The sequence below is a fragment of the Salmo salar genome, chromosome ssa05 (assembly GCF_905237065.1).
Source record: "Salmo salar chromosome ssa05, Ssal_v3.1, whole genome shotgun sequence".
Classification (NCBI taxonomy): Eukaryota; Metazoa; Chordata; class Actinopteri; order Salmoniformes; family Salmonidae; genus Salmo; species Salmo salar.
The window spans coordinates 91,340,797-91,367,633 of record NC_059446.1 but is presented as its reverse complement, the minus strand read 5'-3'; the positions used below and the strand labels follow the sequence as shown (position 1 = coordinate 91,367,633).

The window sequence follows — 26,837 nt, the reverse complement described above, 5'->3', positions numbered from 1 at the left end:
AGTACCGTATTGTTGGCAGTTCCACATCCACTACTCTCACTGGTTATATTACAGTACTTGGTATAACTGAAATAGGTCTCAGGGTTAGGACTGAAATAACCTGAATAACTACAGTATGTGTGATTGGGGTCACTTCCTGTATTTTATCATAGATACAGTTGCTCGACCTTTTCCCTGCTCTTCTCTGATGGAACTATTTTAGTCTACGAGACAGTCTCTCTCTCTCTCTCTGTGGGTTAACAAAAATGGCAATTCTTGCGCGTGCTGCTCTTCGGGTTGGTCAGTTATCCATTACACAAAAATAGATGGTGAGTGAACGCCTTTATTCACACATTTTTTTTGGCAAATAGCGTGATCTTTATCCAACCTGTTTCTAACCAGTCAATAAATATTCCTCACTGGCAGTCCACAATATGTGTGTATCACAAAAAAACAAAAAAAAACATGATTTAGAATCTTGTAAAGTTAAGAACACAGGATATGAAGTCGTGAGTTATGAACCAAAAGACATTCAATCATTTATTTAATTTAAATCATATTTACATAAAGCGGTAGGTTCTAAAATATAATCCTTATCTACTGTACATTGCATTGTGGTCTGCAAATCTTTTACAGGAGTGAGTATGAAACAACTGCTGTAAAAATAACATAGGTTTAAAAAAAATAAAAAAGAAAATATAGAAATAATCATTGATCACAATTGTAAAGGGACTGTAGGAGAAAATGGAGGTAAGAGAAATCCCTTTCACCATCGTGGCCCTTTTCCAGACAAGACAGAAGTCACATGACATTTCTAGATGATATTTGACTTTATATCCATGGAGAGGCTTCCTCTATATTAGGACGCCTCTTAAAAACACTGGAGTGAACTCAACTCAGCCCGGCAGAACACTTCAGAAACATACGATACGACTCTACATGTGGATCTCAGCACCTCCCAAACGGCACACTATCCCCTACATAGTCAACTACTTTTTGTTCACCGGGTAGTGCACTAATATAGAGAATAGGGGGCCAAATGTTGCGTGCCCCACTGACCTGGTGGATATCCATCTCACAGGAAACAAGACTGTACAGCTACTGCACACCAACTCTCATATGATTAAATATGCTTCCCATAACACACCTCTTTCATATATAGATATATATATATATTATTGTATTGACATGGTTTTGGTGTAAAAGACAAGCCCTACTTCCATTGACTTCAAAACAGAATAGCTGAACCATAATACATTGGAAAAAAGTGAGTAATATAGAAATAAAGATAGCTTTTGACGTGAAGATACCAGGTACGGTGTGGATTTGGGCTGTGAGCCCAGCAGAACTTGATACCAGGTATGGTGTGGATTTGGGCTGTGAGCCCACCAGAACTTGATACCAGGTATGGTGTGGATTTGGGCTGTGAGCCCACCAGAACTTGATACCAGGTATGGTGTGGATTTGGGCTGTGAGCCCACCAGAACTTGATACCAGGTATGGTGTGGATTTGGGCTGTAAGCCCACCAGAACTTGATACCAGGTACGGTGTGGATTTGGCCTGTAAGCCCACCAGAACTTGATACCAGGTATGGTGTGGATTTGGGCTGTGAGCCCACCAGAACTTCATACCAGGTATGGTGTGGATTTGGGCTGTGAGCCCAGCAGAACTTGATACCAGGTATGGTGTGGATTTGGGCTGTAAGCCCACCAGAACTTGATACCAGGTACGGTGTGGATTTGGCCTGTAAGCCCACCAGAACTTGATACCAGGTACGGTGTGGATTTGGGCTGTGAGCCCATCAGAACTTGATACCAGGTATGGTGTGGATTTGGGCTGTGAGCCCAGCAGAACTTGATACCAGGTACGGTGTGGATTTGGGCTGTAAGCCCACCAGAACTTGATACCAGGTACGGTGTGGATTTGGCCTGTAAGCCCACCAGAACTTGATACCAGGTATGGTGTGGATTTGGGCTGTGAGCCCAGCAGAACTTGATACCAGGTACGGTGTGGATTTGGGCTGTAAGCCCACCAGAACTTGATACTAGGTACGGTGTGGATTTGGGCTGTAAGCCCACCAGAACTTGATACCAGGTATGGTGTGGATTTGGCCTGTGAGCCCAGCAGAACTTGATACCAGGTATGGTGTGGATTTGGGCTGTAAGCCCAGCAGAACTTGATACCAGGTACGGTGTGGATTTGGCCTGTAAGCCCACCAGAACTTGATACCAGGTACGGTGTGGATTTGGGCTGTGAGCCCAGCAGAACTTGATACCAGGTATGGTGTGGATTTGGGCTGTAAGCCCAGCAGAACTTGATACCAGGTACGGTGTGGATTTGGCCTGTAAGCCCAGCAGAACTTGATACCAGGTATGGTGTGGATTTGGGCTGTGAGCCCACCAGAACTTGATACCAGGTATGGTGTGGATTTGGGCTGTGAGCCCAGCAGAACTTGATACCAGGTATGGTGTGGATTTGGGCTGTGAGCCCAGCAGAACTTGATACCAGGTATGGTGTGGATTTGGGCTGTAAGCCCACCAGAACTTGATACCAGGTATGGTGTGGATTTGGGCTGTGAGCCCAGCAGAACTTGATACCAGTTATGGTGTGGATTTGGGCTGTGAGCCCACCAGAACTTGATACCAGGTATGGTGTGGATTTGGGCTGTGAGCCCACCAGAACTTGATACCAGGTATGGTGTGGATTTGGGCTGTGAGCCCACCAGAACTTGATACCAGGTATGGTGTGGATTTGGGCTGTGAGCCCATCAGAACTTGATACCAGGTATGGTGTGGATTTGGGCTGTGAGCCCAGCAGAACTTGATACCAGGTATGGTGTGGATTTGGGCTGTGAGCCCACCAGAACTTGATACCAGGTATGGTGTGGATTTGGGCTGTGAGCCCACCAGAACTTGTAGGTCGCAGTACTGGGTTAAAGGCCTTTATATTTCAGGGGATTTCTGCAATGCTTATTTGCCATGATACACTATATACACACACAAAAGTATGTGGACAGCCCTTCAAATTAGTGGATTTCAGCCATTTCAGCCACACCCGCTGTTGACAGGTGTATAAAATCAAGCGCACAGCCATGCAAACTCCATAGACAAACATTGGCAGTAGAATGTCCTTACTGAAGAGCTCAGTGACTTTCAACGTGACACCGTCATAGGATGCCACCTTTCCAACAAGTCAGTTCGTAATTTCTGCCCTGCTAGAGCTGCTCCGGGTCAACTGTAAGTGCTGTTATTGTGAAGTGGAAATGTCTAGGAGCAACAACGGCTCAGCCGCTAAGTGGTAGACCACATAAGCTCACAGAACGGGACCGCCGAGTGCTGAACCGCGTAGCGCGTAAAAATCGTCTGTCCTCGGTAGCAACACTCACTACCGAGTTCCAAGCTGCCTCTGGAAGCAACGTCAGCACGATAACTGTTTGTCGGGAGCTTCATGAAATGGGTTTCCATGGCAGAGCAGCTGCACATAAGCCTAAAATCACCATGCGCAATGCCAAGCGTTGGCTGGAGTGGTGTAAAGCTCGCCGCCATTGGATTATGGAGCAGTGGAAACACGTTCTCTGGAGTGATGAATCACGCTTCGCCATCTGGCAGTCTGACGGAGGAATCTGGGTTTGGCGGATACCAGGATGTTACCAATAAAGTTAGGTGGAGAAGGAATAATGGTCTGGGGCTGTTTTTCATGGTTCGGGCCCCTCAGTTCCAGTGAAGGGAAATCTTAACACTACAGCATACAATGACATTCTAGACGATTCTGTGCTTCCAACTGTGGCAACAGTTTGGGGAAGGCCCTTTCCTGTTTCAGCATGACAATGCCCCCGTGCACAAAGCGAGGTCCATACAGAAATGGTTTGTCGAGGTCGGTGTGGAAGAACTTGACTGGCCTGCACAGAGCCCTGACCTCAACCCCATCGAACACCTTTGGGATGAATTGGAACGCCGACTGCAAGCCAGGCCTAATCGCCCAACATCAGTGCCCGACTTCACTAATGCTCTTGTGACTGAATGGAAGCAAGTCCCCTCAGCATTGTTCCAGCATCTAGTGGAAAGCCTTCCCAGAAGAGTGGAGGCTGTTATAGCAGCAAAGGGGGGGACCAACTCCATATTAATGCCCATGATTTTGGAATGAGATGTTCGAGGAGCAGGTGTCCACATACTGTTGGTAGTGTAATGTAAGTTGTACCAAATACAATACAAATTAGCCATCAGTATCTGAAACAACGGACAGATCAGCCTTGTTATGGGGTTTAGGACAAGGCAAGCTGTGTGGAGGTTTATACCTTGTGTTGTGTGGTTAAAAACAGCTTTTGGTGCTATTGGCCCAAACAGATTTTTAACCTTGTCAACCCAGGGAATCGATCCAGCAACCTTCCGGCTACTGGCCCAACGCTCTAACCGCTAGGCTACCTGCCGTCCCTCCACTCTAACCACTAGGCTACCTGCCGTCCCTCCACTCTAACCACTAGGCTACCTGCCGTCCCTCCACTCTAACCACTAGGCTACCTGCCGTCCCTCCACTCTAACCACTAGGCTACCTGCCGTCCCTCCACTCTAACCACTAGGCTACCCTGCCGTCCCTCCACTCTAACCACTAGGCTACCCTGCCGTCCCTCCACTCTAACCACTAGGCTACCTGCCGCCCCTCCACTCTAACCACTAGGCTACCTGCCTTGTGTTGTGTGATTGAAAACAGCTTCAGGTGCTACTGGGGGTATATATTCCAGTATCTGTTACAGCGCAGCTACACTATAACCTCTATATTATTAAGGACAGATACCGTAAGGATTGACTATATATCTTTATAATACATGACAAGGGGAACATGTAAAGAAGTCACATTTAAGGGGGGCTAAAATTGAAAAGCAGTCAGACTGTGGATTAGTTCACTACAGCTTTGAGCTCTAGTAAATACCAGTATGGATACACACACACACACACACACACACACACACACACACACACACACACACACACAACAGTCATAATCTGGCTGTCCAGACTCTCCATCATCTTTCCCTCTTGTGTGGATGAAATGTCCTTTCTCTGCCACCTGGTTCCCAGGGAGGGGAGTCATCAGTGTGTCTGGGCTGGGTCAGAGGGTAGCCCATCACAAGCTTCTCCTGTGGTTTGCTCTGTGGCTAGTTGAATCCTCCTGGAGCTAGTTCACCAGGCTGGAGAGTCCATAGGAGTTGTCTCCTCATCTTAAGGCAGGTTGGGTGTTGCACGGCAGGGCAGGCTTAGAGCCAGGGAGTCTCCACCTCAGTAGGGTGGGGGCTTGGCCCAGTCTCCATTAGGGCTTATGGGGGTACTACCCCTGGAGGAGTGGATGGGGCTGCCCTGGCTCAGACCCTGCCTTTGGCCCTCCCAGAAGAGGGCGTCGCTGGGTTTGGGCGGGGAGGGGAAGGACCAGGAGGAGTCATCTAGAGAGGCCTGGTTGAGAGGAGGAGGAGGCAGGAGGACAGGGCTGGTACTGTCCAGACCCAAGGCTCCAGGGTAGTGGCTGGACCAGGGACCGTTTGGCCAGTAGTCCTCCCTGAGACCCTCCAGAGCCGGGGGGCCCACGGGGGGCAGGCAGGGCCGGCCAGAGCTGGAGGGGACAGGGGGGCGCTAGGGGCACGGGGCACGGACATGCGGACTGTTCGATGGTTCAGGTTCTTCTCCACATCGTCCAGGCACTGGACAGGGACAGTTGGTGCAGCTAGAGAGAAGGGCACAAACACTATTTATTTAACTTGACTGCTTCAAATCAGGTTGTCAGATAATTAGAATGTTTTACCTGGTTGTGTTCAGTAGACGTCAAACAGGAGGAAACATTTTGACACTGTTGTTTTGGTACTACCTGAACTGGTACAATGACACTAATTGTTGGCTTTCAGTTGCATTATGTTCTACTACGTTATGCCCTACTGAACAAGACCCAGTATTTAGCACCATCACCCTTGCCACCAACCCCAAAGCAGCACTCAAGAAAATAAATCCATTTCAACACACCAAAATCAAAAAAGCAACTCATCACACCTGACTGTTCATGAAGACCAGGGAACATTCATTAGGATCATTTCAGTTAGCGTGACTGGCTCTGGTAATCATTTCAGTTAGCGTGACTGGCTCTGGTAATCATTTCAGTTAGCGTGACTGGCTCTGGTAATCATTTCAGTTAGCGTGACTGGCTCTGGTAATCATTTCAGTTAGCGTGACTGGCTCTGGTAATCATTTCAGTTAGCGTGACTGGCTCTGGTAATCATTTCAGTTAGCGTGACTGGCTCTAGTAATCATTTCAGTTAGCGTGACTGGTTGTAGTAATCATTTCAGTTAGCGTGACTGGTTGTAGTAATCATTTCAGTTAGCGTGACTGGTTGTAGTAATCATTTCAGTTAGCGTGACTGGTTGTAGTAATCATTTCAGTTATCGTGACTGGTTGTAGTAATCATTTCAGTTAGCGTGACTGGTTGTAGTAATCATTTCAGTTAGTGTGACTGGTTGTAGTAATCATTTCAGTTAGTGTGACTGGTTGTAGTAACCATTTGGGCTCAATAATCAACTGTAAATGCTGTTGATTGATATCCGTTATCCTCTAAGTTGGATGAGTGCCAGGCTAATTAATTAAAGACTGTTCCTGTGTACCTTTAGGGATGTGTGGTTGGGTTGGGTGATGCTGAAAAGGAATTAGTAAACAGTGTGTGAATATAGTAGACAAAATATTTATTAAGAAATTATTTATCTTACATTCAGTCAGCATTTTAGTTTATTTTTCTCCTCTAGAAATCAAAGTGACAGACAGACATGTAGACAGACATGTAGACAGACAGGCAGACATGTAGACAGACAGACATGTAGACAGACAGACATGTAGACAGACAGACATGTAGACAGGCAGACAGACAGACATGTAGACAGGCAGACAGACATGTAGACAGACATGTAGACAGACAGGCAGACAAAGACAGGCAGACAGGCAGACCATGTAGACAGACAGGCAGAGCGCCAGACAGCCAGACAGGCAGAGCGCCAGAGCGACAGACAGGCAGAGCGCCAGAGCGACAGACAGGCAGAGCGACAGACAGGCAGAGCGACAGACAGGCAGAGCGACAGAGCGACAGACAGGCAGAGCGCCAGAGCGACAGACAGGCAGAGCGACAGACAGGCAGAGCGACAGACAGGCAGAGTGACATACAGGCAGAGCGACAGACAGCCAGACAGGCAGAGCGACAGACAGGCAGATCGACAGATGAACAGACCGACAGACAGAAGAACAGCCATACAGACAGGCAGAGCGACAGACAGGCAGAGCGACAGACAGAAGAACAGCCATGCAGACAGGCAGAGGGACAGCCATGCAGACAGGCAGAGGGACAGCCAGGCAGAGCAACAGAACGACTGACAGACAAACAGCCATGCAGACACGCAGAGCGACAGACAGATGAACAGACCGACAGACAGAACAGCCATGCAGACAGGCAGAGCGACAGACAGATGAACAGACCGACAGACAGAACAGCCATGCAGACAGGCAGAGCGACAGACAGGCAGACACTGTAGTTTCCAGAGGCTGTATAGCTAATTGGGCTGAGTAGTGTGAGGAGAGACAGAGTGAGAATCACACCTCTGACGTTCCCTTCAGAACTAGACAGGCTTCAGAAACACACACAGGCCTGATTACGGCTTTTAGAGAGATGCATCCCTGAGATAACATGGCTTAGAAAAATATTTCAAGAGAATAGACATTTCTTTCTATGTAAAGAGAGTCAGAGCAGTTCAGTCAAACAGCTTACACACACACACACACACACACACACACACACACACACACACACTCTTTAATATGCAGCACAAACACATGCAACATTAGACACACACATCATTGGTTTTCTATCCAATCATCATGTTGAGCGGATAATAATAAAGTTTAAATGAGAGTTCCTCTGTGTTTGATGGAAGAGCAGGAGGGAGAGAGAGAGAAACAGTCTCATGAGAGTTTCCATTTGAATAAAAGTGATTCCGTAGGAAGAACCGCCGACGAATACAGATGCTCAGTGTCTTTGAATAAATACATCTCTCCCTTTTTCTCTCTCATCTACAAAACAGGATTAGTCTGGGATATTCACTACAATAAATATATTTGCTCTTTATATTTCATTCTAATTTACACCTCTTGTTTGGTCCCCTGTTCCACAAAGAGAATAGTAACCTACTAAATCTCTTGTTTGGTCCTCTGTTCCACAAAGAGAATAGTAACCTACTAAATCTCTTGTTTGGTCCTCTGTTCCACAAAGAGAATAGTAACCTACTAAATCTCTTGTTTGGTTCTCTGTTCCACAAAGAGAATAGTAACCTACTAAATCTCTTGTTTGGTCCTCTGTTCCACAAAGAGAATAGTAACCTACTAAATCTCTTGTTTGGTCCTCTGTTCCACAAAGAGAATAGTAACCTACTAAATCTCTTGTTTGGTCTTCTGTTCCACAAAGAGAATAGTAACCTACTAAATCTCTTGTTTGGTCCTCTGTTCCACAAAGAGAATAGTAACCTACTAAATCTCTTGTTTGGTCCTCTGTTCCACAAAGAGAATAGTAACCTACTAAATCTCTTGTTTGGTCTTCTGTTCCACAAAGAGAATAGTAACCTACTAAATCTCTTGTTTGGTCCTCTGTTCCACAAAGAGAATAGTAACCTACTAAATCTCTTGTTTGGTCTTCTGTTCCACAAAGACAATAGCAACAAACTACATCTCTTCAGGGAAGAAAAACATCAGAACAGGAAAGAGAGATAGCTTTAATATCATCATATATCCTCTACCATTGTAGTGCTATGATAATAGCTGGGCTCTCTTTCTCCACCGAGCCTCCAGTAGAATCCCTCTTTCTCCACCTAGCCTCCAGTAGAATCCCTCTTTCTCCACCTAGCCTCCAGTAGAATCCCTCTTTCTCCACCTAGCCTCCAGTAGAATCCCTCTTTCTCCACCTAGCCTCCAGTAGAATCCCTCTTTCTCCACCTAGCCTCCAGTAGTATCCCTCTTTCTCCACCTAGCCTCCAGTAGAATCCCTCTTTCTCCACCTAGCCTCCAGTAGACTCATCAACAACTTTTATTTTGAAAGATTCCTTGTTGATGGCATGTTGTTTTGCGATGTGTGAAAAGACAGGTTGGATTTAGTTATCACTCCGAGAGAAGGGGGAACTCATGAGATGTTGACAAGGGAACTTGAAGAGAAAACATTCATTTCTCTACACTAAATAAGAAGTAGCAGTACGTCAGAAAATCTGCTCTTTAGTCTTTAGTCTGAGGCCCTCTCCCTCATACACAGGGATTCTGTTAATGAGGAGGGCACATTATCCTGGACTGTTCAGATAGAAATACATTACCTAGAAAATACACACATCTCTGCCATGTAGTATAGGGGATCAAGCCAGCTCAAGACATTTCTGTCTGCAACCTTCCAGAATGTCTGCTGAAAGAGCCTCAGCCAGGACTTACCTTGTCTGTTAGCTGCGGTTTGTAACTCACCTCATCTGTTAGCTGCGGTTTGTAACTCACCTCATCTGTTAGCTGCTAGCTGTGGTTTGTAACTCACCTCGTCTGTTAGCTGCTAGCTGTGGTTTGTAACTCGCCTCGTCTGTTAGCTGCTAGCTGTGGTTTGTAACTCGCCTCGTCTGTTAGCTGCTAGCTGTGGTTTGTAACTCGCCTCGTCTGTTAGCTGCTAGCTGTGGTTTGTAACTCGCCTCGTCTGTTAGCTGCTAGCTGTGGTTTGTAACTCACCTCGTCTGTTAGCTGTGGTTTATAACTCACCTCGTCTGTTAGCTGCTAGCTGTGGTTTGTAACTCACCTCGTCTGTTAGCTGCTAGCTGTGGTTTGTAACTCACCTCGTCTGTTAGCTGCTAGCTGTGGTTTGTAACTCACCTCGTCTGTTAGCTGCTAGCTGTGGTTTGTAACTCGCCTCGTCTGTTAGCTGCTAGCTGTGGTTCATAACTCACCTCATCTGTTAGCTGCTAGCTGTGGTTTATAACTCGCCTCGTCTGTTAGCTGTGGTTTGTAACTCGCCTCGTCTGTTAGCTGTGGTTTGTAACTCACCTCGTCTGTTAGCTGCTAGCTGTGGTTTGTAACTCGCCTCGTCTGTTAGCTGTGGTTTGTAACTCGCCTCGTCTGTTAGCTGTGGTTTGTAACTCACCTCGTCTGTTAGCTGCTAGCTGTGGTTTGTAACTCGCCACGTCTGTTAGCTGTGGTTTGTAACTCGCCTCATCTGTTAGCTGCCAGCTGTGGTTTGTAACTCGCCTCGTCTGTTAGCTGTGGTTTGTAACTCGCCTCGTCTGTTAGCTGCTAGCTGTGGTTTGTAACGCGCCTCGTCTGTTAGCTGTGGTTTGTAACTCACCTCGTCTGTGAGCTGCTAGCTGTGGTTTGTAACTCGCCTCGTCTGTTAGCTGCTAGCTGTGGTTTGTAACTCGCCTCGTCTGTTAGCTGCTAGCTGTGGTTTGTAACTCACCTCGTCTGCTAGCTGCTAGCTGTGGTTTATAACTCACCTCGTCTGCTAGCTGTGGTTTATAACTCACCTTGTCTGCTAGCTGTGGTTTATAACTCACCTCGTCTGTTAGCTGCTAGCTGTGGTTTATAACTCACCTCGTCTGTTAGCTGCTAGCTGTGGTTTATAACTCACCTCGTCTGCTAGCTGTGGTTTGTAACTCACCTCGTCTGTTAGCTGCTAGCTGTGGTTTGTAACTCACCTCGTCTGTTCGCTGCTAGCTGTGGTTTGTAACTCACCTCGTCTGTTATCTGTGGTTTGTAACTCACCTCGTCTGTTAGCTGTGGTTTGTAACTCACCTCGTCTGCTAGCTGTGGTTTATAACTCACCTCGTCTGTTAGCTGCTAGCTGTGGTTTGTAACTCACCTCGTCTGTTCGCTGCTAGCTGTGGTTTGTAACTCACCTCGTCTGTTATCTGTGGTTTGTAACTCACCTCGTCTGTTAGCTGTGGTTTGTAACTCACCTCGTCTGCTAGCTGTGGTTTATAACTCACCTCGTCTGTTAGCTGCTAGCTGTGGTTTATAACTCGCCTCGTCTGTTAGCTGCTAGCTGTGGTTTATAACTCACCTCGTCTGTTAGCTGCTAGCTGTGGTTTGTCTCCGAGCTTCTTCATCAGGTCAGACTGTTGTTTCAACACAGAGTGTAGAGAGGAGATCTCAGTGGCCAGGGCCTCATAGGACTGTAGAACTGCCTTATCGCTGTAAAATAACAATACAATACTACAATGAGACAAGACTACAGGACAACACTCCTACATTCATCTACTGGACTATTTCCATTTGCACAATACATACTTAAATCAGGACAGGAATACACAGATGACTATTTTTATATTTGTGAAAACAGTAATGCTGCCACTTTCCGCTGCTCCAAGCAATTCCATAATATTAAAATAAATAAATGTATAATTGTTAATAGAAGAAAAATCCTTCAACATTTTACATTAACGGAAAGACCTAAATGCATATTTTAGATTATAGAGTCAAGATGCACAAGACAAGATGTTTTGAACATCAAAAAGGGAGTTAGAGACGTGATGTTGGTGGCAGCACCTGTAAGACTGCCTTGTAGAGGAGCACAGATCTCATGAACATGTTGACTAAACCGGACTCAGCAGAGAGAGAGACCACGGGATAAAAAAAAAAACATCTACAGTGGTACTGATTTTCTACAGAATTATAATATATTTATTTGCCAAGTGCTTTTCAAACGTTACACTTAAAAAAAGATACTTGGGCTTAAAAAAAAAATTCTCTGTTATATTCACAGGATGGAGAAGGAATTGTTTCAGCCAGGCACCTGTTTGGGGTGATAAAAGACGATTACTTCGTTTCTCCATGAATGAAACGCTGGGTCTGTAGCGCCAACTAGTGGACATAATAATGTACTGGAGGTCTACTCCACGTTCCCAAATTAGATCAAATCCCTTTGTACTTGTCAAACGCTCCTGATGCAACAGCTGTAGTGGACTTTACAGGGAAATACTTCTTCACCAGCCATTTCAAAAACATGCAGAGTTTAAGTATGAAACATTTGCTGAATAAAAAATGGAAATAGTAACACAATAAAATAACAATAACGAGACTATATACAAGGAGTACTGGTACAGAGTCACTGTGCAGGGGTACCAGGTAGTAATGAGACTATATACAAGGAGTACCAGTACAGAGTCACTGTGCAGGGGTACCAGGTAGTAATGAGACTATATACAAGGAGTACAGAGTCACTGTGCAGGGGTACCAGGTAGTAATGAGACTATATACAAGGAGTACCAGTACAGAGTCACTGTGCAGGGGTACCAGGTAGTTGAGGTAATATGTACATGTCGGTGGGGGTAAAAGTGTCTTGGCAATCAGGATAGATAATAAACAGAGTAGCCGCAACGTATGTGAAGAGTGTGAAAGAGTGAGTGTATATAGAGCCAGTGAGTGTGTATAGAGCCAGTGAGTGTAGATAGAGCCAGTGAGTGTAGATAGAGCCAGTGAGTGTAGATAGAGCCAGTGAGTGTAGATAGAGCCAGTGAGTGTAGATAGAGCCAGTGAGTCCAGTGAGTGTAGATAGAGCCAGTGAGTGTATATAGAGCCAGTGAGTCCAGTGAGTGTAGATAGAGCCAGTGAGTGTATAGAGCCAGTGAGTGTAGATAGAGCCAGTGAGTGTAGATAGAGCCAGTGAGTGTAGATAGAGCCAGTGAGTGTATATAGAGCCAGTGAGTGTAGATAGAGCCAGTGAGTGTATATAGAGCCAGTGAGTGTATATAGAGCCAGTGAGTGTATATAGAGCCAGTGAGTCCAGTGAGTGTATATAGAGCCAGTGAGTGTATATAGAGCCAGTGAGTCCAGTGAGTGTATATAGAGCCAGTGAGTCCAGTGAGTGTAGATAGAGCCAGTGAGTGTATATTACATTTACGTCATTTAGCAGACGCTCTTATCCAGAGCGACTTACAAAATGGTGCATTCACCTTATGATATCCAGTGGAGTATATAGAGCCAGTGAGTCCAGTGAGTGTATATAGAGCCAGTGAGTCCAGTGAGTGTATATAGAGCCAGTGAGTGTATATAGATCCAGTGAGTGTATATAGATCCAGTGAGTCCAGTGAGTGTATATAGAGCCAGTGAGTGTATATAGAGCCAGTGAGTGTATATAGAGCCAGTGAGTGTATATAGAGCCAGTGAGTGTATATAGAGCCAGTGAGTCCAGTGAGTGTATATAGAGCCAGTGAGTGTATATAGAGCCAGTGAGTGTATATAGAGCCAGTGAGGCCAGTGAGTGTGTATAGAGCCAGTGAGTGTGTATAGAGCCAGTGAGTGTATATAGAGCCAGTGAGTGTATATAGAGCCAGTGAGTGTGTATAGAGCCAGTGAGTGTATATAGAGCCAGTGAGTGTATATAGAGCCAGTGAGTCCAGTGAGTGTATATAGAGCCAGTGAGTGTATATAGAGCCAGTGATTCCAGTGAGTGTATATAGAGCCAGTGAGTGTATATAGAGCCAGTGAGTGTATATAGAGCCAGTGAGTCCAGTGAGTGTATATAGAGTCAGTGAGTTTATATAGAGCCGTGAGTGTACAACGAGCCAGTGAGTGTATATAGAGCCAGTGAGTGTATATAGAGCCAGTGAGGCCAGTGAGTGTGTATAGAGCCAGTGAGTGTGTGTAAAGCCAGTGAGTGTGTATAGAGCCAGTGAGTGTATATAGAGCCAGTGAGTGTATATAGAGCCAGTGGGTGTGTATAGAGCCAGTGAGGCCAGTGAGTGTATATAGAGCCAGTGAGTGTATATAGAGCCAGTGAGTGTGTATAGAGCCAGTGAGTCCAGTGAGTGTATATAGAGCCAGTGAGTCCAGTGAGTATATATAGAGCCAGTGAGTGTATATAGAGCCAGTGAGTCCAGTGAGTGTATATAGAGCCAGTGAGTCCAGTGAGTATATATAGAGCCAGTGAGTGTATATAGAGCCAGTGAGTGTATATAGAGCCAGTGAGTCCAGTGAGTGTATATAGAGCCAGTGAGTCCAGTGAGTGTATATAGAGCCAGTGAGTCCAGTGAGTGTATATAGAGCCAGTGAGTCCAGTGAGTGTATATAGAGCCAGTGAGTGTATATAGAGCCAGTGAGGCCAGTGAGTGTGTATAGAGCCAGTGAGTGTGTATAGAGCCAGTGAATGTATATAGAGCCAGTGAGTGTATATAGAGCCAGTGAGTGTATATAGAGCCAGTGAGTGTATATAGAGCCAGTGAGTGTATATAGAGCCAGTGAGGCCAGTGAGTGTGTATAGAGCCAGTGAGTGTGTATAGAGCCAGTGAGTGTGTATAGAGCCAGTGAGTGTGTATAGAGCCAGTGAGTAAAGAGCCAGTGAGTGTATATAGAGCCAGTGAGGCCAGTGAGTGTATATAGAGCCAGTGAGTGTGTATAGAGCCAGTGAGTGTGTATAGAGCCAGTGAGTGTGTATAGAGCCAGTGAGTCCAGTGAGTGTGTATAGAGCCAGTGAGTACAGTGAGTGTATATAGAGCCAGTGAGTGTGTATAGAGCCAGTGAGTGTGTATAGAGCCAGTGAGTGTGTATAGAGCCAGTGAGTGTGTATAGAGCCAGTGAGTCCAGTGAGTGTGTATAGAGCCAGTGAGTCCAGTGAGTGTGTATAGAGCCAGTGAGTGTATATAGAGCCAGTGAGTGTATATAGAGCCAGTGAGTCCAGTGAGTGTATATAGAGCCAGTGAGTGTGTATAGAGCCAGTGAGTGTGTATAGAGCCAGTGAGTCCAGTGAGTGTATATAGAGCCAGTGAGTGTATATAGAGCCAGTGAGTCCAGTGAGTGTATATAGAGCCAGTGAGTCCAGTGAGTGTATATAGAGCCAGTGAGTGTATATAGAGCCAGTGAGGCCAGTGAGTGTGTATAGAGCCAGTGAGTGTGTATAGAGCCAGTGAATGTATATAGAGCCAGTGAGTGTATATAGAGCCAGTGAGTGTATATAGAGCCAGTGAGTGTATATAGAGCCAGTGAGGCCAGTGAGTGTGTATAGAGCCAGTGAGTGTGTATAGAGCCAGTGAGTGTGTATAGAGCCAGTGAGTGTGTATAGAGCCAGTGAGTCCAGTGAGTGTATATAGAGCCAGTGAGTGTGTATAGAGCCAGTGAGTGTGTATAGAGCCAGTGAGTGTGTATAGAGCCAGTGAGTGTGTATAGAGCCAGTGAGTCCAGTGAGTGTGTATAGAGCCAGTGAGTGTGTATAGAGCCAGTGAGTGTATATAGAGCCAGTGAGTGTATATAGAGCCAGTGAGTCCAGTGAGTGTATATAGAGCCTGTGAGTGTATATAGAGCCAGTGAGTGTGTATAGAGCCAGTGAGTCCAGTGAGTGTGTATAGAGCCAGTGAGTGTGTATAGAGCCAGTGAGTGTGTATAGAGCCAGTGAGTGTGTATAGAGCCAGTGAGTCCAGTGAGTGTGTATAGAGCCAGTGAGTCCAGTGAGTGTGTATAGAGCCAGTGAGTCCAGTGAGTGTGTATAGAGCCAGTGAGTCCAGTGAGTGTATATAGAGCCAGTGAGTGTGTATAGAGCCAGTGAGTCCAGTGAGTGTATATAGAGCCAGTGAGTGTGTATAGAGCCAGTGAGTCCAGTGAGTGTGTATAGAGCCAGTGAGTGTATATAGAGCCAGTGAGTGTGTATAGAGCCAGTGAGTGTATATAGAGCCAGTGAGTGTGTATAGAGCCAGTGAGTCCAGTGAGTGTGTATAGAGCCAGTGAGTCCAGTGAGTGTGTATAGAGCCAGTGAGTGTATATAGAGCCAGTGAGTGTGTGTTTAGAGCCAGTGAGTGTGTGTATAGAGCCAGTGAGTGTGTGTATAGAGCCAGTGAGTGTGTGTATAGAGCCAGTGAGTGTGTGTATAGAGCCAGTGAGTGTGTGTATAGAGCCAGTGAGTGTGTGTATAGAGCCAGTGAGTGTGTATAGAGCCAGTGAAAGCGAGATAAGATATTAGTGTTTATCAGCATGGGGACAACTGGCAGAGTTTGTTGTTTTGCAACAACTGATGCCTTGAATTTCTGTGGCATGTATCCTAGTCTATTCTAGTACGATCCGTCTATCTGAGTGGCATGTCCCAGTACTCAGACGAGTTTCTCATTGAAAGTGAAACCCTGTTGCTAGGTAAACTACAGACATAGATCTACCTGGCTCTGAGGTAAACAAAGCTTTGTCTCCATCTGGTGGCTGGTGTATGGCATCTACACTATGACAGGTGTTTCAAAATGGGGCTAATTTCTGCTTCAAATTTATTTAGTGAGATCTTTCCCTGGCGTCAAACCTGAAGAAGTATTCTGAGGAGATGAAGGACATACCTGGGGTTAGACTCCACGTGATTCTGGTCACAGTTCGTTCCAGAAGAATCCTAGGACGAGGAGAACATCAAAAGGGTTAGAAATTAAACCCTAGGAAAAGAGAGTCGTTCACAGACCATGTCTGGAAACGAAAGCCCAGCAAACTACACTGGCATTCTGGTTGCTCCACGATGTGTCTTCATGGACCTCAAAACAAAGGTTTTGGGTCCAACAGACCTTCACCGTGTGTTTTGGGTCCAACAGACCTTCACCGTGTGTTTTGGGTCCAACAGACCTTCACCGTGTGTTTTGGGTCCAACAGACCTTCACCGTGTGTTTGGGTCCAACAGACCTTCACCGTGTGTTTGGGGTCAACAGACCTTCACCGTGTGTTTGGGTCAACAGACCTTCACCGTGTGTTTGGGTCAACAGACCTTCACCGTGTGTTTGGGTCAACAGACCTTCACCGTGTGTTTGGGTCAACAGACCTTCACCGTGTGTTTGGGTCCAACAGACCTTCACCGTGTGTTTGGGGTCAACAGACCTTCACCGTGTGTTTTGGGTCCAACAGACCTTCACCGTGTGTTTTGGGTCCAACAGACCTTCACCGTGTGTTTAAGTCAACAGACCTTCACCGTGTGTTTGGGTCAACAGACCTTCACCGTGTGTTTAAGTCAACAGACCTTCACCGTGTGTTTGGGTCAACAGACCTTCACCAGGACTTTTGTGAATGAAACACTTGCAGTTATATATCCCCATAGTCTTACCTCACAGTGTTCCTGCAGTCGGTGCTTCTCCAGAGTCATCCTCTCCAACTCCTCCTGCAGAGTATGGATCTTCAGTTCACTGTTGATCCTGTCCACCTGCCAGTAGTCCTGAGTACTGGTTAGAGACTTCATCACTACGGAGGGAGAGAACACACACACACACACACGGTTAGAATACACTCTGTCACTTCTGGGTCATGTGACATCAGTCCCCATCAGTACTTCTTTAACTCTAGCTTGTCTGGGAGAAACATTCAACATCAGGGTAGAGAGAGGTGAACAGTGAACACTCTAGCTTGTCTGGGGGATAGTGGGCACATTGGGAGTTGAGCTTCTAGACTCAGTGTAAAGTCATAGGCATTAACTGTCCCTTGGACATTAGGGACAATCCTGGTCATTACACCTTGGCTGAGCGTAAAGGAAAGTCCCTGCCTGGTCATGATGACTCTGCCTGTCAGTCTGTTGGTGAGACTAAGGGGAAAACCTGGTAATGATACTGTCCCTTGGCTGAGGTTCAGTCCCTGGTCATTAAAGTACCTTGGCTGAGGTTAAGTCCCTGGTTGTTAAAGTACCTTGGCTGAGGTTCAGTCCCTGGTCATTAAAGTACCTTGGCTGAGGTTCAGTCCCTGGTCGTTAAAGTACCTTGGCTGAGGTTAAGTCCCTGGTCGTTAAAGTACCTTGGCTGAGGTTAAGTCCCTGGTCGTTAAAGTACCTTGGCTGAGGTTAAGTCCCTGGTCATTAAAGTACCTTGGCTGAGGTTAAGTCCCTGGTCGTTAAAGTACCTTGGCTGAGGTTAAGTCCCTGGTCGTTAAAGTACCTTGGCTGAGGTTAAGTCCCTGGTCGTTAAAGTACCTTGGCTGAGGTTAAGTCCCTGGTCGTTAAAGTACCTTGGCTGAGGTTAAGTCCCTGGTCGTTAAAGTACCTTGGCTGAGGTTAAGTCCCTGGTCGTTAAAGTACCTTGGCTGAGGTTAAGTCCCTGGTCGTTAAAGTACCTTGGCTGAGGTTCAGTCCCTGGTCATTAAAGTACCTTGGCTGAGGTTCAGTCCCTGGTCATTAAAGTACCTTGGCTGAGGTTCAGTCCCTGGTCATTAAAGTACCTTGGCTGAGGTTCAGTCCCTGGTCATTAAAGTACCTTGGCTGAGGTTCAGTCCCTGGTCATTAAAGTACCTTGGCTGAGGTTCAGTCCCTGGTCATTAAAGTACCTTGGCTGGTCTCCATCTCAGTCTTTAACTGCAGCAGCTCCATCTCTTTGGCCTGCAGCTGCTCATTCAGAAGCCTCTCTGACTCACTCTTCTCCCTCTTCTAGAGAAACACAGTTAAAGAAAGAGAGACATGAGAAAGAGTAAAAGAGGAAGAGTCAGTGAAGCAGGAGAAGAGACAGTTACAAAAAGACAGGATAACGAGAGGAAGAGTCAGTGAAGCAGGATGAAATACTGTTTCTGACCAGCTGGACCTAGTGGACTGTCCACGCCAGCTGGACCTAGTGGACTGTCCACGCCAGCTGGACCTAGTGGACTGTCCACGCCAGCTGGACCTAGTGGACTGTCCACGCCAGCTGGACCTAGTGGACTGTCCACGCCAGCTGGACCTAGTGGACTGTCCACGCCAGCTGGACCTAGTGGACTGTCCACGCCAGCTGGACCTAGTGGACTGTACACGCCAGCTGGACCTAGTGGACTGTACACGCCAGCTGGACCTAGTGGACTGTACACGCCAGCTGGACCTAGTGGACTGTCCACACCAGCTGGACCTAGTGGACTGTACATACCAGCTGGACCTAGTGGACTGTCCACACCAGCTGGACCTAGTGGACTGTACACACCAGCTGGACCTAGTGGACTGTACACACCAGCTGGACCTAGTGGACTGTACACACCAGCTGGACCTAGTGGACTGTCCACACCAGCTGGACCTAGTGGACTGTCCACACCAGCTGGACCTAGTGGACTGTCCACACCAGCTGGACCTAGTGGACTGTACACACCAGCTGGACCTAGTGGACTGTACATACCAGTTTATTAAGCTCCAGTTGCAGGTCCTCCTTTTCCATGTAGATGCCACGGTAGGCACTGAAGGCCTTGTTGACGTACTGGGGTCCTTCAGGGGAAGGAGCTTCAGGTCTGAACAGCTACAGGTTACAACACAGCTACAGGTTACAACACAGCTACAGGTTACAACACAGCTACAGGTTACAACACAGCTACAGGTTACAACACAGCTACAGGTTACAACCACACGTCATCAGTTACAACACAGCTACAGGTTACAACACAGCTACAGGTTACAAACACAGCTACAGGTTACAACACAGCTACAGGTTACAAACACAGCTACAGGTTACAGCCACACATCATCAGTTACATCACAGCTACAGGTTACAGCCACACATCATCAGTTACAACACAGCTACAGGTTACAACACACAACTACAGGTTACAACACAGCTACAGGTTACAACACAGCTACAGGTTACAACTCAGCTACAGGTTACAACTCAGCTACAGGTTACAACTCAGCTACAGGTTACAACACACAGCTACAGGTTACAACACAGCTATAGGTTACAACACAGCTACAGGTTACAACCACACGTCATCAGTTACAACACAGCTACAGGTTACAACACAGCTACAGGTTATAACTCAGCTACAGGTTACAACCACACGTCATCAGTTACAACTCAGCTACAGGTTACAACTCAGCTACAGGTTACAACTCAGCTACAGGTTACAACACAGCTACAGGTTACAACACAGCTACAGGTTACAACACAGCTACAGGTTACAACCACATCATCAGTTACAACACAGCTACAGGTTACAACTCAGCTACAGGTTACAACACAGCTACAGGTTACAACCACACATCATCAGTTACAACACAGCTACAGGTTACAACACAGCTACAGGTTACAACACAGCTAAAGGTTACAGCACACATCATCACTTACAACACAGCTACAGGTTACAAACACAGCTACAGGTTACAGCCACACATCATCAGTTACATCACAGCTACAGGTTACAGCCACACATCATCAGTTACAACACAGCTACAGGTTACAACTCAGCTACAGGTTACAACACAGCTACAGGTTACAACCACACATCATCAGTTACAACACAGCTACAGGTTACAACACAGCTACAGGTTACAACACAGCTAAAGGTTACAGCACACATCATCAGTTACAACACAGCTACAGGTTACAAACACAGCTACAGGTTACAGCCACACATCATCAGTTACATCACAGCTACAGGTTACAGCCACACATCATCAGTTACAACACAGCTACAGGTTACAACACAGCTACATGTTACAACACAGCTACAGGTTACAACACACAGCTACAGGTTACAACACAGCTACAGGTTACAACACAGCTACAGGTTACAACCACACGTCATCAGTTACAACCACACGTCATCAGTTACAACACAGCTACAGGTTACAACACAGCTACAGGTTATAACTCAGCTACAGGTTACAACCACACGTCATCAGTTACAACTCAGCTACAGGTTACAACTCAGCTACAGGTTACAACTCAGCTACAGGTTACAACTCAGCTACAGGTTACAACACAGCTACAGGTTACAACCACATCATCAGTTACAACACAGCTACAGGTTACAACTCAGCTACAGGTTACAACTCAGCTACAGGTTACAACTCAGCTACAGGTTACAACCACACATCATCAGTTACAACACAGCTACAGGTTACAACACAGCTACAGGTTATAACTCGGCTACAGGTTACAATCACACGTCATCAGTTACAACTCAGCTACAGGTTACAACACAGCTACAGGTTACAACACACAGCTACAGGTTACAACACACAGCTACAGGTTACAACACACAGCTACAGGTTACAACACACAGCTACAGGTTACAACCACACATCATCAGTTACAACCACACGTCATCAGTTACAACACAGCTACAGGTTACAACACAGCTACAGGTTATAACTCAGCTACAGGTTACAACCACACATCATCAGTTACAACTCAGCTACAGGTTACAACTCAGCTACAGGTTACAACACAGCTACAGGTTACAACACAGCTAAGCAGCTACAGGTTACAACCACACGTCATCAGTTACAACACAGCTACAGGTTATAACTCAGCTACAGGTTACAACACAGCTACAGGTTACAACCACACATCATCAGTTACAACACAGCTACAGGTTACAACACATCTACAGGTTATAACTCAGCTACAGGTTACAACTCAGCTACAGGTTACAACTCAGCTACAGGTTACAACTCAGCTACAGGTTACAACTCAGCTACAGGTTACAACTCAGCTACAGGTTACAACACAGCTACAGGTTACAACACAGCTACAGGTTACAACCACACATCATCAGTTACAACACAGCTACAGGTTACAACCACACGTCATCAGTTACAACACAGCTACAGGTTACAACCACACGTCATCAGTTACAACTCAGCTACAGGTTACAACTCAGCTACAGGTTACAACACAGCTACAGGTTACAACACAGCTACAGGTTACAACACAGCTACAGGTGACAACACAGCTACAGGTGACAACACAGCTACAGGTGACAACACAAGCCTCTACAAGAACAGGATGACCTCAACACATTGATAAGTGACAATGTTTTACTGTGAGAACAGCCCCTGATAATAGAGCTAGATGTACTTTGACCATCTGAGGTTTTATCTGTCCCCCCCAAAAAAAATCAATGACCCTATCGGGATAATAAAGTTGTATTTTACTGCTACTGCTGAGAACTTACTTTCTGTATCAAGGTGTGCATGTATGAAGTTAGAGCAGAGTAGGTTTATTACCAACATATTTTGGGTGCTGAGTCAGCTGACTGTTGTGTCTTAATGAAGCCCCTCCCCATCCTGTACCTTATCTTCCAGTTGTTTAACTCTCTTCCTCAGCAGTGTGTTCTCTCTCTCCGTGTCTCTCAGCCTCTTCTTGATGTCCTCGTATGCTGTGACCAAGGCAAAGTGGGAGGCTACAGACTCATCCCCGGCACACACGGACACGGGGCTCTCCCCTGCTCCACCGTACGCCGTCTCATGCTTCAGAATGCAGATATCATCCTCCACTGCCTCCATGCCAAGCTCCATGCCAGACCGAGCTAGTAGAGAGCAGAGGTAGACCTGAGGAGTCAGTTATACACAACTAAGACAATACAATAATACCAAGCTCCATGCCAGACCGAGCTAGTAGAGAGCAGAGGTAGACCTGAGGAGTCAGTTATACACAACTAAGACAATACAATAATACCAAGCTCCATGCCAGACCGAGCTAGTAGAGAGCAGAGGTAGACCTGAGGAGTCAGTTATACACAACTAAGACAATACAATGATGTCATGAGTTTGACATAGAGTTGCATATATTTGGGAACAAATGTATTTATTTCCAGCATACTTTAGAATGACAATCGTTGTGTGCCATGCCAGTTGTGCTACAAGTCCAGGATTGAGATTCTAGCGATGAGTTGACTTCACTCTTTGAAAATGCAGCGAAAAGGTCAAAAATAAATAGGAGGAGCCGTTCGAACTCCGTCAATAGGAGGAGCGGGTCGAACTCCGTCAATAGGAGGAGCGGGTCGAACTCCGTCAATAGGAGGAGCGGGTCGAACTCCGTCAATAGGAGGAGCGGGTGCCCGGGGTCGAACTCCTTCAATAGGAGGAGCGGGTCGAACTCAGTCAATAGGAGGAGCGGGTCGAACTCCTTCAATAGGAGGAGCGGGTCGAACTCAGTCAATAGGAGGAGCGGGTCGAACTCAGTCAATAGGAGGAGCGGGTCGAACTCCGTCAATAGGAGGAGCGGGTTGAACTCCTATCTCATTCTTATCTTAGCCATAACAAGCTGCGGTGGGCTTGGCTGCTTGAGCAAGACACCACGATAACCAGCTCTGGGACACAACATCGGGAGTCTGTGTGTTGGTTGGATTCCCAACATCCTGACGGTGTGTCTCAATGTTACACGATAACGGAAGTGAGAGCTCACTGTTGCGTCAAAGAGAAACCAAAACCAATGTTGTATGTCATGACACTTGTTGAAATCAATCTGTTATTGAAACGATTAGTTCAAACCATAATCAATTATTACCTGTTAAAACAATTAGTAAATATATCAGGTTGTCATAAAATAAACACGTCCCTTTCCACCACACCAGGAAACAAATCAAAACATCAGCATTTCGAAGGACGTTAGCATAGCTAGTTAGCAACTCGGGACAGGCCATTATTCAATATGGATCAACCCTAACTAAAGACTGATGTGTTATCTAGCGTGCTAAATTGGTCATCTGGACCTTACAACTGTGAGCCAGTTTGCGATGACAGTCTTATAGCTGTTAGCTGGCAGCTAAACGATACAAGAATACGCAACCAGCTGATGATCAATTGATACTAGCTAGCCGCGTTAGCTTATTTTACCTGGTTGATGTTGTTTTCGACGATATCACGTTGTGTATCTATCGAGCATGGTTTGGTACCAATTTACAGGACGACTGTGATGCCAAAATATAGCTCTGTTGTAAATCGTTATTTTAGATGTTTTCGATATAAAATACATTTGTGGTTAAACATGAACCAGGAAACATCCACCGTCTTGTGAAATGTCACTTTCAAAACTTCCGGGGTGATGTGATTTTCAAAATAAAAGCCCCGACGTCATCCTCGACTTTAAAAAACTATTAATCTGGTTGTAGCTAAATATGTTACTCGGATGAATACTATAATATTTGAAAAGCTTCCAAACTATGGGTTAGAGATTATAGAAACAATATCATGTGTATTCATACTATTTTGTTATGACATGAACAGCATTTCTGGTCTCGGGCTTCTACTGACCTCTCCTCCGCAAAGTTTGATACTCGATTCTTTTGCCTGTCCGGGTAGCTAGCAAAATGCTAAATTAGCGAGCTAGCTTGCTAAATTCGCTAGTAGTAGTGATACACATTAGCGATTCAATCTGTGTAAGGTTAAATACATTTATTCGGGGATAGCTAGCCAGCCAGTAAGTAACTATCAATATATTTTGAAACGACTTGAACGAAGAGGGACGTTAGCTAGGCGCTAATAAGAAGGATTTTATCCAAAGCTAGAATGTTGTTAGCCAGCTAGCTAACGTTAGCTAGAATCATGACGATCTAAATGTGTGGATCGTTAGCAAAGGCCATTCATTCATAGTCTAGCTAGTAACTCAGTATATGAAAAAATATTTGCTAGCAAGTAGACTTGGCAAATACATTATAGACCGCTGACGCTAATTATTTATTTTCTCTATGACAATATCAGATGGGCTAGCTAGCCAATATGTTTGTGTTTGCATGTTTAGGTCAGCCAAGATCGCTCAGTTCAGCTGTAAAAAAATGAGTCTTCTTCCAGACCTGAATGCCAATGAGGATGAAACATCCTACTATGCAGACAAGACCTGGGTCCAGTGCGAGTCTCCCAGATGCCTGAAGTGGAGACTGGTACCAAAGGGTGATGAAGCGGTGGCTGAGCTGGACCATGGCAAGTCCTGGCACTGTCATATGAACCCAGACCCTCTCTTCAGCCACTGCAGCATCCCTCAGGGCCCTTTCCCCAAGAACTCCCAGTTGAAGGAACATGGCCTGAAGGTTGTGTACTCCCTGCTTCCTGTCGGGAGCCTGGTGCTGGTGAAAGCATGCAACTGGCCATGGTACGGGATGGTTGGCAGTTGGTGCTTATGTGTCGGTTTCTAGGACTCAGATCAAGGCTAGGCCTGAAAGGGCTTTTTAGTCCAGAAATAGGTTTCATCTAGTTCCATAAAAACAGGCACTAACCCTAGACCTGAAAGGGCTTTTTAGTCCAGAAATAGGTTTCATCTAGTTCCATAAAAACAGGCACTAACCCTAGGCCTGAAAGGGCTTTTTAGTCCAGAAATAGGTTTCATCTAGTTCCATGAAAACCGTCCCTTAGCCACTACAGTTAGTTCTATTGAATTCATCCATACCAGTCTCAGATAAAGCGTTAACTAATCATTGTTGCTCTCTCCAGGTGGCCAGCCATTCTAAGTCCAGACCCCAACGTGGAGGAGTATGTGAGGCTGGACAGCGAGGGTTATGTGGAGCACTACCATGTTGAGTTCCTGGGGAAACCTCACACCAGATACTGGGCTGCTACCAAGCATGTAGAACTCTACGACACCTCCTTCACTAAAGTATGTATCTTTTTCTTTGTGTGCCAGCTTAATGTTAGTTAGTGAAGGCGAATAGAGATGAAAGATTCAGTGATATGACGAGACATACTCTATCTTGGAGGGAATGAAAAACATTTGAAACATTTTGAGCTGTTTTTTCCAGACACAGATTTAGCCTGGTCCTAAACTAGAATAAAACCTCTCAATGGAGAATCTCTAATAAAAATGTTTTATTTTTATTTTATTCCAAAACTAGGCTTAATCTGTGTCTGAGAAACAAAATAAAAGTGTTTTCCGGCATAGCCCAAATGCAGGAACCTGCGAGGTGCTATGAGGAAGTCGTATGAGGTGGCGATGGAGGAGGTGGCTAAGGTCATGGAGATGGGATGTGAGGAGAGACTGCAGATCAGCCACTTCCAGCCTCAGGAATGTGAGTAGACTTACATCTGAATAACTGCATTAATAGTCTCTGAGGTACTGTCACCTGACCACTGTCTTTTTGAACATGTTGCATTTGTTCTTTAATTGTCAGAATTGTCCCAGAATTGGGTTCTAATGTTTCATATTTGAAGTAAGTTTAATATTTGAAATAGGTTTCATATTTGAAATAGGCAGAAAAATACATTCAGATATATGGAGATGTTGCCATGCTGTTGTCCAAATAGTTCTGTGGTGATAATGTGTTGATTCTGTGTTGCATGATGTGACCCCTGTGACTGTGTGTCAGTGCAGTGTTGAGTCAGGCTCAGAGGTTAATGCATGCTATTGAGAGGATGCTCAGACAATGCTCCAACCAGCAGGACAACCAGAGCAAGGTAGACACATTTGGGTTCTAGTAACTTCTGTATTTTACTAACAATCTCCTGGGTATCCAGTATCCAGTGCTATTAGAATGTTTCTGCAGACAACAACCCAAAAAAATGTGACACTGTACATACATCAATGATTGACTATTTTGAATGAGATAAATGATGACGCTGTGTTGTATTTGGCTACGTGTTCTGTGTGTATTGATGTTGTGACAGCGGGACCAGATGATTAGGATGTGGGACGACAGCATCGAGGAGGACGGAGACACTCTGATCATAGAAGGTTTCAGGTTTGACAGCGCTGCCTGTCTGGAAGACCTGATGACTGCAGGAACCAAGAAATAAGAGATTTTTTAAACAAGATATTTTTTAAACAAGATATTTCCAGAGAGTTTTTCTTAAAGACATGTTAATCCTTTCCCCTTTAAAGTGCTTTATATTTATGATATTTATTTGAAATGTTATATTGTTGTAAAATATTTGATACTGTGGTCTTTGTTCAAGAAAATATACATTGTGGTGACTGGCATTATAAAGAAGCCTTCAACCTCACTACAGTCTTCTCTGTTTGGCCCGTTTGTTAAATCTCTCACCGTGTTCATTTATTCTCAAGTTGTCATTTTATGTTATTGCTATATTGTTATTCCAGTGCAATACGGCTGCATGTTGTATTCCTCATGCTGTTTACAGTTCAGAGAATGTAAGAAATAAACATTGGTATCAGACAAGAAAACCATGGGGGTGCATCAACAATCACTTCTTAATTGCCTAAGGATAATGTACTGTATA

General features: G+C 45.5%; 2 protein-coding genes across 5 annotated transcripts; one reads left to right on the top strand and one right to left on the bottom strand.

Moving 5' to 3' along the window:
• Window positions 1–4,777: 4,777 nt before the first annotated feature.
• Window positions 4,778–23,716, bottom strand: LOC106606131 (5-azacytidine-induced protein 2). The gene is given in 9 exon segments (XM_045719376.1): window positions 4,778–5,418; window positions 5,421–5,692; window positions 11,070–11,200; window positions 16,315–16,364; window positions 17,061–17,194; window positions 18,263–18,362; window positions 19,072–19,188; window positions 21,963–22,220; window positions 23,508–23,716. Coding segments are annotated over 8 exon segments (1,194 nt in total). The 5' UTR covers window positions 22,188–22,220; window positions 23,508–23,716; the 3' UTR covers window positions 4,778–5,253.
• On the top strand, window positions 22,744–26,786 carry LOC123743224 (zinc finger CW-type PWWP domain protein 2). Of its 4 annotated transcripts, none has more exons than XM_045719372.1 (6): window positions 22,744–23,035; window positions 24,412–24,759; window positions 25,098–25,260; window positions 25,543–25,669; window positions 25,972–26,054; window positions 26,265–26,786. In XM_045719372.1, the coding sequence occupies exons 2-6, from the start codon at window positions 24,446–24,448 to the stop codon at window positions 26,391–26,393; spliced, it is 816 nt and encodes a 271-aa protein (XP_045575328.1). In that variant the 5' UTR covers window positions 22,744–23,035; window positions 24,412–24,445; the 3' UTR covers window positions 26,394–26,786. The 4 variants fall into 4 exon arrangements, with proteins under 4 accessions (XP_045575328.1, XP_045575330.1, XP_045575329.1 ...); XM_045719374.1 differs by having other exon boundaries at window positions 22,745–23,035; window positions 24,462–24,759; XM_045719373.1 differs by lacking the exon at window positions 22,744–23,035 and adding an exon at window positions 23,754–24,090 and having other exon boundaries at window positions 24,462–24,759.
• Window positions 26,787–26,837: the final 51 nt, after the last annotated feature.

Excerpts from the sequence above, each read along its gene's own strand:
- LOC123743224 (XM_045719372.1), top strand. The coding sequence starts at position 24,446 with ATGAGTCTTCTTCCAGACCTGAATGCCAATGAGGATGAAACATCCTAC. Across the intron at positions 24,760-25,097 it reads AAAGCATGCAACTGGCCATG|GTGGCCAGCCATTCTAAGTC; the intron begins GTACGGGATGGT and ends TGCTCTCTCCAG. Across the intron at positions 26,055-26,264 it reads AGCAGGACAACCAGAGCAAG|CGGGACCAGATGATTAGGAT; the intron begins GTAGACACATTT and ends ATGTTGTGACAG.